The 12,271-nt window shown below is 38.0% G+C and overlaps 2 protein-coding genes across 7 annotated transcripts in view; one reads left to right on the plus strand and one right to left on the minus strand.

The window, feature by feature from the left end:
• Positions 1-12,271, plus strand: part of UROD (uroporphyrinogen decarboxylase) — a 42,051-nt gene that overhangs the window by 9,245 nt on the left and 20,535 nt on the right. For 5 of the 6 annotated variants that reach the window (XR_015158025.1, XR_015158036.1, XR_015158024.1 and 2 more), the window contains exon 8: positions 3,223-3,547. Coding sequence is in view for 1 of the 6 variants with exons in the window: in XM_086385410.1 (XP_086241536.1) it covers positions 3,223-3,354 (132 nt within the window). In the remaining 5 variants the exon portion in view is untranslated. Of the gene's footprint in view, positions 1-3,222; positions 5,075-12,271 lie in introns of those variants that run through there. The other variant, XM_086385410.1, reaches the window with a different exon arrangement.
• ZSWIM5 (zinc finger SWIM-type containing 5) overlaps positions 1-12,271 on the minus strand; it is a 147,335-nt gene that overhangs the window by 5,161 nt on the left and 129,903 nt on the right. The gene's annotated exons all lie outside the window — the stretch shown is intronic.

Raw genomic sequence — 12,271 nt, forward strand, 5'->3', positions numbered from 1 at the left:
CTTTAAAATCAATTAAGACATTTAATAGACTTTTTTTTTTTTTTTTTGGTGGGACCTTAGTTCCTCAACCAGGGATCAAACCCAGGCCCTCAGTAGCAAGAGCAGAGTCCTAACCACTGGACAGCCAAGGAAACCCTGACTTTATGTTTTTAAAGTGGTTTTAGGTATACAGAAAATTGAGCAGATAAGACAGAGAGTTCTCACATATCCCCCTCTTTCCCCTTTCAGTTTCCCTTATTACTAACATCTTACATTGAACGAACACTGATACATTGCTATTAACTGAAGTCCACAGTTAACATTAGGGTCCACTGTGTTATACAATCCTATGGGTTTTGACCAACGCATAGTATCATGGGTTTGCCATTACTATGTCATATAGAATAGACTCATTGCTGTAAAAATCTCCTGTGTTCCCCCTGTTCATCCCTCTTCTCTTTCCTTCTGAAACTACTCATCTTTTTACTGCCATTATAGTGTTAACTTTTCCACAATGTCGCAGGTTTGGAATAGTATGTAACCTTTACAGACTGGCTTCCTTCAGGAAGCAAAATACACTTGTTTCCTTAAATGTCTATTTATAGCTTGGTAGCTTTTTTTTTTTAATTTAGTTTCAGTTGATGTACAATATTATATACATTTCAGGTATACAAGATAGTGATTCACACTTTCTAAGGTTATACTCCATTTATAGTTTATAAAATACTAGCTATATTCCTATAATGTATCCTTGTAGCTTACTTATTTTATACATAGCAGTTTGTACCTCTTAGACTCCTTCCCCCATCCAGACCCTCCTCCCCACCTTACCTCCCCGCGCTGGTAACAAGTTTGCTCTCATACTCTGTGAGTCTGTTTCTTTTTTGTTATATTCAATAGTTTGTTGTATTTTTTAGATTCCACATATAAGTGATATCATACAATATTTGTCTTTCTCTTACTTGATTTACTTAGCAGAATATCCTTCGATTCCATCTATGTTGCTGTAAATGGCAAAAATTTCTTCTTTTTTGTGACTGAGCAGTATTTGATTATATATTTATACCATCTCTTCTTTACCCATTCATTTCTTGATGGGACACTTAGGTTGGTTCTATTTATTATCTACTGTAAATAATGCTGTCATGAACACTGGGGTACATGTATCTTTTTCAATTCACGTTTTACATTTTTTGGCTATATACCAAGGAGTGGAACTGCTGGGTCATATCGTAGTTCTAATTTTCTGAGAAACCTCCATATCATTTTTCACAGTGGCTGCATCAATATACATTCCCACCAAAAGTGTACAAGGGTTCCCTTTTCTCTACGTCCACACCAACAGTTGTTATTTGCATTCTTTTTGATGATAATCATTCTGACAGGTGTGAGGTGATACCTCATACAGTTAGAACTGGACACCGAACAACAGACTGGTTCCCGATAGGAAAAGGAGTACGTCAAGGCTGTATATTATCACCCTGCTTATTTAACTTCTATGCAGAGTACATCATGAGAAACGCTGGACTGGAAGAAACACAAGCTGGAATCAAGATTGCCGGGAGAAATATCAATAACCTCAGATATGCATATGACACCACCCTTATGGCAGAAAGTGAAGAGGAACTAAAAGCCTCTTGATGAAAGTGAAAGAGGAGAGTGAAAAAGTTGGCTTAAAGCTCAATGTTCAGAAAACGAAGATCATGGCATCCGGTCCCATCACTTCATGGGAAATAGATGGGGAAACAGTGGAAACAGTGTCAGACTTTATTTTTTGGGCAGATGGTGATTGCAGCCATGACATTAAAAGACGCTTACTCCTTGGAAGGAAAGTTATGACCAACCTAGATAGCATATTCAAAAGCAGAGATGTTACTTTGCCAACAAAGGTCTGTCTAGTCAAGGCTATGGTTTTGCCAGTGGTCATGTATGGATGTGAGAGTTGGACTGTGAAGAAGGCTGAGCGCCGAAGAATTGATGCTTTTGAACTGTGGTGTTGGAGAAGACTCTTGAGAGTCCCTTGGACTGCAAGGATCCAACCAGTCCATTCTGAAGGAGATCAGCCCTGGGATTTCTTTGGAGGGAATGATGCTGAAGCTGAAACTCCAGTACTTTGGCCACCTCATGCGAAGAGTTGACTCATTGGAAAAGACTCTGATGCTGGGAGGGATTGGGGGCAGGAGGAGAAGGGGATGACAGAGGATGAGGTGGTTGGATGGCATCACTGACTCAATGCACATAAGTTTGGGTGAACTCTGGGAGTTGGTGATGGACAGGGAGGCCTGGCGTGCTGCGATTCATGGGGTCGCGAAGAGTCGGACATGACTGAGCGACTGAACTGAACTGATGATTAATGATATTGAGCATCTTTTTATCTGCCTGTTGACCATCTGTACTTCTTTGGAAAAATGTCTATCCACGTTTTCTGCCCATTTTAAAAATCAAGTTTTTTTTTTTTATGTTAGTTCATATGAAATGTATATTTTGGATTTAATTCCCTATTGGTCACTCTATCTGCTAGTACTTCCTCTCATTCAGTAGGTTGTCTTTTCATTTTGCCAATGATTTTCTTTGCTGTGCAAAAGCTTTTAACTAGGTCCCACTTGTTTACTTTTTATTTTCCTTTGATTTAGGATGCAGATTAAAAAAAAACACTGCTATGATTTGTGTTAAAGTGTTCTGCCTATGTTTTGAGTTTTATGGTCTCTGGTCTTATATTTAGGTCTTTAATACATTTTGAGTTTATTTTTGTGTACAGTTAGAGAATGTTCTAATTTCGTTCTTTCATATGTAGCTGTCCAGTTCCCCAGCACCACTTATTGAAGGGCACTTCATTTCTTTACGTTGGTAAATAATATGCCATTGTATGGATCTACCTCAGCTTGTATATCCATTCACCAGCTGCAGGATATCCTGTTTGCTTCCACTTTTAGGCAATTACAAATTAAGGTGCTATAAACATTTGCGTGCTGGTTTTTGTGTAGACAGTTGTGTAAGTTTTCAACTTATTTGGGCAAATAACTAGGAACAAGATTACTGGATCATATGGTTAGACTATGTGTAGCTTTGTAAAAAACTGACAAACTGTCTTCCAAAGTGGCTGAACCTTTGGCATTCCCACCAGGAATGAAGGAGTCTCTGCTGCTCCACATCCGCACTAGTGTTTGGTGGTGTGTTTTGGATTTTAGCCATTCTAATAGGTATATAGTGGTATCTAATTTTTGTTTTAATTTGTATTTCCAGTCCATCCTAAAGGAGATCAGTCCTGGGTGTTCATTGGAAGGACGGATGTTGAAGCTGAAACTCCAATGCTTTTGCCACCTGATGCGAAGAGCTGATTCTTTGGAAAAGACCCTGATGCTGGGAAAGATTTGAGGGCATGAGGAGAAGGGGACGACAGAGGATGAGATGGTTGGATGGAATCACCAGTTCAGTGGACATGGGTTTGGGTGAACTCCAGGACTTGGTGATGGACAGGGAGGCCTGGCGTGCTGCAGTTCATGGAGTCGCAAAGAGTCGGACACGACTGAGTGACTGAACTGAACTGAACTGAATATGACATGTCATGGTGAGTATCTTCTTACTGCTTGTTTGACATCTATATATCTTATCTGGTAAGGCATCAGTTCAGGTCTTTAGTGCATTTTAAGATTCAGTTGTTTTCTCAACAATAATGTCGAGTTTTAAGAGTTATTTGTGTATTTGGGATACAAGTTCTTTAGTAGATACTGTTTTGCAAATATTTTCTCCCAGGCTGTGGCTTGTCTTTTCAATGTTTTTCACATAAGTTTTAAATTTTAATGAAGTCTTACTTACCAATGTTTTTTTCATCGACTGTATCTAATTTTGGTGTTGTATCTAAAAAGCTATTTCTGGGAATTCTCCAGAGGTCCAGTGGTTAGGACTCTGTGTTTCTACTGCAGGCAGCCCAGGTTTGATCCCTGATCAGGGAACACAGTGTGGTCAAAAAAAGTTACTGTCAAACACAAGGTCATCTAGTCTTTCTCCTGTGTTATCTTCTAGAAGTTTTATAATTTTGTGTTTTATATTTATGTCTATGATACATCTGAATTCATTTGCATGAAAGGTATAAGGTCAATGTGTCTATATTCATTTTTTAAAATGTGGATGTACAGTTCTTCTAGTACCATTTGCTGAAAATACTATCCTTTGCTCCTTCGTCAAAGACCAGTTGACTGTATTTGTGAGAGACTATTTCTGAGCTCTCTATTTTGTTCCATGGACCTATTTGCTTATTCTTCTGCCAATACCACACTATCTGATTACTGTACCATATACCATACATGGTACATACTGTACATGGTAGTTCTATTTTTAAAATTTTTTGAGAAACATCCATCCCGTTTTCCATAGTTGTTGTACCAATTTACATTCTCACCAACAGTGTACTCCACATCTTTTGTCTTTTTGATAACAGCCATTCTAACAGGTGTGAGGGAATATTTGCAATATTACCTCTTTTCTAACATATGTATTTAATGCTGTAAAATTTCCCTCCAAACACTGCTTTCATTGCATCCTACATTTCTGATTAGTTCATTTTTTTTTTTTTTAGTTTTAAACTTTCATTTAGTTAAAAATATTAAAAAATTCCTGAGAGTTCATCTTTGATCCATATGTTACTTAGAAGTGTGTTTAAACTCCATATTTTTGAGAATTTTCCAGTTATCCTTCTGTTAATAATTTCTAGCTTAAAGTATGATCTGAAAGCATACTTTGTATGATTTCTGTTCTTCTAAATTTACTGAGGTGTGTTTTATGGTTCAGAATGTGGTCTATCTTGGTGAACATTCCATGTGAGCTTGAAAAGAATGTATTATATTGCAGTTTGATAAAGTATTTTATAAATGTTAATAGATTCAGTTAATTAATGGCTTGTTCAAGTATAACTTATTGATTTTTTTGCCTGCTGGATGTATCAATTATTGACAAGAGGTACTGTGAACTCTCTGAATGAATGTAACAGTGGATTTGTCCATTTCTCCTTGCAGTTCTAGTGGTTTTCCCCTCACATATTTTGATGCTTTGTTGTTAGATGCATATACATTAAAGATAATTATGACTTTTTGGATAACTGACTCCTTTATCACTGTGTAATGCCCCTCTTTATCCCTGAAAATTTTCCATTTACTGAAGTCTTTGTTTAATACAGGCATCCCAGGTTTTTCTTGGTATGTGTTAACATGGTATACCTTTCTCTATCCTTTACTATGTTGTTGGTGAAGGAATCAGACTGTGGTTAAGAAACAGTTTTAAAGATGAAAATAACAAATTAGCTCAGCTGGTACACATGCTTTCCTGGGAGAATATCTTTTCTAGACTCTTCCTGCTTTTAGTGCAGCTACTTTGGTAGTCTACAGGGTATGGAAAGTGGGGGTGAGAGTGTTGACGACACCTCATATGTGTGCTTTGTTTAAGCCCTGGCCTCTGTTTTTAGTTCAAAATATGACATGACTGAGTGACTTTCATTTCATTTTCATATGGAAAGGTAAAGTGTAGAAGCTCAAGTCACAGAAGAATTAAATATGTACCTAAAAGTACCAGGATAAAAATGAAGCCCAGTACAGTTCAATGTTTGTACTTAGGGTCATTTGCTTGCTTTAACACTGCCTCTTTATTAATTCCTTTACCTATTAATTGTGGTAAAAATATATATACTAAAACTTTCTATCTTAACCATTTTAAGTATACAATTGAGTACTGTTAATCACATTCAACATTGTGGAATATCATTCATTGTGTAAATAGCAGCACCATATATTTCCAAAAGTTTTTTATCATCCTAAACAGAAACTCTGTACCCATTAAGCAGTAATTCACCATCATCTCTCCCTTTAGCCCAGGAAACTTCTATTTTTTGTCTTTATTAACTTGCCTATTCTAGACATGTATGTTCAGTTCAGTTCAGTTCAGTCACTCAGATGTGTCTGACTCTTTGTGACCCCGTGAATCACAGCACGCCAGGCCTCCCTGTCCATCACCAACTCCCGGAGTTCACTCAAACTCAGGTCCATCGAGTTGGTGATGCCATCCAGCCATCTCATCCTCTGTTGTCCCCTTTTCCTCTTGCCCCCAATCCCTCCCAGCATCAGTCTTTTCCAATGAGTCAACTCTTCGCATGAAGTGGCCAAAGTATTGGAGTTTCACCTTCAGCATCAGTCCTTCAAATGAACACCTAGGACTGATCTCCTTTAGGATGGACTGCTTGGATCTCCTTGCAGTCCAAGGGACTCTCAAGAGTCTTCTCCAACACCACAGTTCAAAAGCATCAATTCTTCGGCGCTCAGCTTTCTTCACAGTCCAACTTTCACATCCATACATGACCACTGGCAAAACCATAGCCTTGACTAGACAGACCTTTGTTGGCAAAGTAACATCTCTGCTTTTGAATATGCTATCTAGGTTGGTCATAACTTTCCTTCCAAGGAGTAAGCGTCTTTTAATGTCATGGCTGCAATCACCATCTGCCCAAAAAATAAAGTCTGACACTGTTTCCACTGTTTCCCCATCTATTTCCCATGAAGTGATGGGACCGGATGCCATGATCTTCGTTTTCTGAACATTGAGCTTTAAGCCAACTTTTTCACTCTCCTCTTTCACTTTCATCAAGAGGCTTTTAGTTCCTCTTCACTTTCTGCCATAAGGGTGGTGTCATATGCATATCTGAGGTTATTGCTATTTCTCCCGGCAATCTTGATTCCAGCTTGTGTTTCTTCCAGTCCAGCGTTTCTCATGATGTACTCTGCATAGAAGTTAAATAAGCAGGGTGACAATATACAGCCTTGATGTACTCCTTTTCCTACTTGGAACCAGTCTGTTGTTCCATGTCCAGTTCTAACTGCTGCTTCCTGACCTGCATACAAATTTCTCAAGAGGCAGGTCAGGTGGTCTGGTATTCCCATCTCTTGAAGAATTTTCCACGGTTTATTGTGATCCACAAAGTCAAAGGCTTTGGCATAGTCAATAAAGCAGAAATAGATGTTTTTCTGGAACTCTCTTGCTTTTCCCATGATCCAGCGGATGTTGGCAATTTGATCTCTGGTTCCTCTGCCTTTTCTAAAACCAGCTTGAACATCTGGAAGTTCATGGTTCACATATTGCTGAAGCCTGGCTTTCAGAATTTTGAGCATTTACCAGCGTGTGAGATAAGTGCAATTTTGCGGTAGTTTGAGCATTCTTTGGCATTGCCTTTCTTTGGGACTGGAATGAAAACTGACCTTTTCCAGTCCTGTGGCCACTGCTGAGTTTTCCAAATGTGCTGGCATATTGAGTGCAGCACTTTCACAGCATCATCTTTCAGGATTTGAAATAGCTCAACTGGAATTCCATCACCTCCACTAGCTTTGTTCGTAGTGATGCTTTCTAAGGCCCACTTGACTTCACATTTCAGGATGTCTGGCTCTAGGTCAGTGATCACACCATCCTTTAGCATAGTATATACAAATTTGCATGTCATTTCCCCCTCACATATTAGTGTATCTTGGAAATTATTCTACATCAGTACATAAAGAAATGTTTGTTCTTTTACATGACTGCATAATATCCCATTTATGGATGTACAGGTCCATAACTGCTTCTTTAAAACTCTTAGGTTATGAATGCATTTGGAGCTTATTATATAAAGATAGTTTGTACAAAAGTTATATATAATACTCACAATGGGTCTGGGGCAGCATCCTATAATTAAACACATTATTATTTGTTCAGTAAAAGTATGAATATTCATGCTAGGTAGGATAAATAGCAAAGTTAGTATTGTATTTTTTTGATACAGTAATAAACTGATGGATGAAATAGTGTGATATAGACTAAATACTTGGGACTCTTTACTTCTAAGGAAAATACTCAATAAAACCTCAAACCAAGCTACGCTTCTAAACATATGCATAAGTAAATACTTCTTCTATCTGGTTTCTTGAGGCTTTTGGACAAAAGGCTTCATCTGCATTGCTATTACTGTCACCAAAGATCAGAGTTGGGAATTTAATGATGGGCCTGAAAAGAGATTCTTTAATGATGAAACAACTACAATAGATGACCTTAAAAAAGGAGTACTTCTAGGATAATGTGTCTGATTAATACAGATTTCTACATAAGCAGTCTTTTTCAATTAAGTAAGCAGCTATAATCCTTTTTCACTGATAAATGCATGTTATTCAAGGCCAATTAACTGCTCATACATTTCCCCCATACTGTCTATGGACATTTTTTTTCATCTGTTACATTTCATAATTGTCATTATTCCTAGCCTCATGCTTACTTGGGATAACACTATTTTAACAATTCTTCTACATTGCAAGGAATGTACAATAGGTATATAACTTAAAATAGTCTATTTTTTGATGTCAGCTTGCTCTAACTCAACACTTCTACAATCTTAGTAGGTTAAAAATCATGTGAAGAATTTGTTAAAGGATAAGATTCTTGGGCTATATTCATAGAGATTCAGATTCAGATTCAGAATTTGCATTTCTAACAAGTTTCCAGGTCATGCTGATGCTGCTTATCCACGGATCATACATTGAGTAGCAAGGTTCTGACTTACTTAGACTTTTAGCCTATTAACTTTTAATGTAAGTAATGAGACTACATTAGTGACACAAAACCCTTCACTATCTTTATATACAAGTGCACTTTCAAAGTGAGAGTCTCTGCAAAATATTTATCAATTGTTTCAAGTATCAGCAACTGTGTAAATAGCATAACTAAGGTATACTTGATCAAGTTTGTATAATAACTCCTTTAGGAAGACTTGGGAGTTACCTGTTTCAAGTATATAGTATGAAAATAAAAAAATATTTATATTTGTTCTTCATTGGGAGTAAAATTTCTTGGTTATAAGAAGTTCATGAGGTGTGTGTGTGAAATAGTGGTCTAGGAACGAGTATACAGTTTTCTTCCATTCCAGCTTCCAGTACAATGAGTTCATGTCATTGGTACAGATTATTAAGCCTGATAGAAATGATCTCTTTGATTACTCATGTTTTTTTGTTTACATACTAACAAATAAACTGTGAACAACTCTTTTTTTGTTGTTGTTTTACTGCACAGCTTGCAGGATACTAGTTCCCTGACCAGAGATCGAACCTAGGTCCATGGTAGTGAAAGCAGAGTCCTAACCACTGGACTGCTAGGGAATTCTCTGAATAACTTTTGAAACACTATGGACGTTGACTTTTTCTAGCTTTATCTGGCACATCCCAGAACTTTCACCCTGTGTTTAGAGTCCTTAAAATCTCTTGTTTGCTCATCAATCACTGTTAATTTTTTTTAAGAAAACAGAACAGAGCTATTTCATCAGCAGTGTATACTTGTTCAAGACTAAGGTTTTCATTAAAAATTACCATAACAAATTGTCAATATAATTTTCATCAACTTCATGAAAATAAGTTTTTTCATCATAGTTGTACAGATATTTTATACTGCAATGCTTCTGAAATTTCTGCAGCCAATCTTCTGATATCCTAAACTTACCGTAAAGCTTCAGTCCTTCATGGAATAATCTAGCTTGTTTCATGAACAACAAACCAATCAGTGGCATATTCATACTGTTTCATTGTTGAATCCTTTCAATCATGGTAATGTCAATATCTTCATTTTTTGTCCTCAGAAAATTTTCTGTTCTTCTTTAGTTCTGATCATTGTCCCTGTAAAACTTTAACACTTTGTCTTTCTATTACTTCAAGTCATGCTGCTGCTGTACTGAGCTCAGTTGTGTCCGATTTTTTGTGACCCTATGGACTGTAGCCCACCAGGCTCCTCTGTCCATGGGATTTCCCAGGCAAGAATACTAGAGTGGGTTGCCATTTCCTTCTTCAGGGGATCTTCCCAACCTAGGGATTGACTGCATCTCTTGCATTGGCAAGTGGAATTTTTTTTTTTTTTTTTTTTACCACTGAGCCACCCAGGAAGCCCAGTTCAAGTCATATGTGGTGTTAATTCCCACACTTTGCTCTTTCAACTGGAAGAAGCACAAGCTGGAATCAAGACTGCCAGGAGAAATAGCAATAACCTCAGATATGCAGATGACACCACCCTTATGGCAGAAAGTGAAGAGGAACTAAAAAGCCTCTTGATGAAAGTGAAAGAGGAGAGTGAAAAAGTTGGCTTAAAGCTCAACATTCAGAAAACAAAGATCATGGCATCCGGTCCCATCACTTCATGGGAAATAGATGGGGAAACAGTGGAAACAGTGTCAGACTTTATATTTTTAGGCTCCAAAATCACTGCAGATGGTGACTGCAGCCATGACATTAAAAGACGCTTACTCCTTGGAAGGAAAGTTATGACCAACCTAGATAGCATATTCAAAAACAGAGACATTACTTTGCCAACAAAGGTCCGTCTAGTCAAGGCTATGGTTTTTCCTGTGGTCATGTATGGATGTGAGAGTTGGACTGTGAAGAAGGCTGAGCGCCGAAGAATTGATGCTTTTGAACTGTGGTGTTGGAGAAGACTCTTGAGAGTCCCTTGGACTGCAAGGAGAACCAACCAGTCCATTCTGAAGGAGATCAGCCCTGGGATTTCTTTGGAAGGACTGATGCTAAAGCTGAAACTCCAGTACTTTGGCCACCTCATGTGAAGAGTTGACTCATTGGAAAAGACTCTGATGCTGGGAGGGATTGGGGGGCAGGAGGAGAAGGGGACGACAGAGGATGAGATGGCTGGATGGCATCACTGACTCAACGGACGTGAGTCTGAGTGAACTCTGGGTGTTTGTGCTGGACAGGGAGGCCTGGCATGCTGCGATTCATGGGGTCGCAAAGAGTCGGACACAACTGAGCGACTGAACTGAAACTGAACTGAAGATGTCTTATAGAAACACCTGATCAAATTTTGCACTAACTCTATTTTCTGTGCTATTGATGTCACATGGTTCCTTTTCTACTGATTTTTATCCACAGGAGTATCTTCAATTTTCTGGACATTTTTACAGAATAATTAAACTCAAACTGACAAAATAACAACCATCTTAAAAAAAAAAGCAAACATTTTATTTGTGAATAGCAGAGATGTCTGTGACTGGTAAGAATGTTGAGAAACAACTAACGCTTCTTGTCAGCTGAGGCCAGGTTTTGCTTTCAACTTAGAAAAAAGAATGGATTTTCAAAGCTTTTCAGATTTTGGAATTCCATATGAGATTTGGTGCTAAAGTAATATATTTAATCAGTCTTCTATTGATGGCTATTTAAAATGTTTCAAATATTTTGCAATCGCAAATAAGGTTGTAGTGAATAACTTTGTACAAACATCATTTCACAAATATATTTGTAAAATAAAATCTCTGAAGTGAAACAGCTGGGTCAAAGCATAAATACATTGTAATTATGATAGACATTTGATAGACATGTAGGGCCAAATTGCCCTACGCAAAGGATTACCAATCTACACTCCCACTCTACACCTTTGCAAACACAATGTTTTATCAAAATTTTTCCTTTTATTTTGAAATAATTTCAAACTCAAAGAGAAGTTTCAATAGTACTTCAAGCATCATCTTTTCTCCATGTCCTCACCCCAAACCACTTGAAAGTAACTGATTTGATACCCTGAACTCATTCCTGAGCTCTGCAGTCTATTCCTGGCAAACAAGGACACTCTTCTACTTACCTGCAACAGAACCATCAAGATCAGGAAATTTATATTGATATTTTACCACCTAAGAAGATATGACAAACTAAATGCAACACGTGATCTTGTATAAACATGTGTAAAGATTTTATACAAGATCATGTGTTACATTTGTCATGTCTCTTCAGCCTTTGACAATTTGGAAAAATTCCTGAGTCTTCCCTTGACACTCATGGCCTTGACATTTTTGCAGATTAGTTATCTTACAGAATGACCTTCAGTTTGGATATGACTGATGTTTCCTCATGATTAGATGCAGGTTTGCATTTTTGGTGTAATGTAAGAGAAGTGAGAAGGCAATGGCACCCCACTCCAGTACTCCTGCCTGGAAAATCCCATGGACGGAGGAGGCTGGTAGGCTGCAGTCCATGAGGTCGCTAAGAGTCGGACATGACTGAGTGACTTCACTTTCACTTTTCACTTTCATGCATTGGAGAAGGAAATGGCAACCCACTCCAGTGTTCTTGCCTGGAGAATCCCAGGGACGGGGAGCCTGGTGGGCTGCCGTCTACGGGGTTGCACAGAGTCGGACACGACTAAAGCGACTTAGCAGCAGTAGCAGCACCAAGAGAAGTGATACTGAATTCTTATTGCCTCCTATTAAGTAATACATGATTTTGACTTAACCCACTACTCATGA

This window comes from Bos grunniens, chromosome 3 (genome assembly GCF_055505025.1).
Source record: "Bos grunniens cultivar Pamir isolate PY7600 chromosome 3, Bosgru_T2T1.0, whole genome shotgun sequence".
NCBI lineage: Eukaryota > Metazoa > Chordata > Mammalia > Artiodactyla > Bovidae > Bos > Bos grunniens.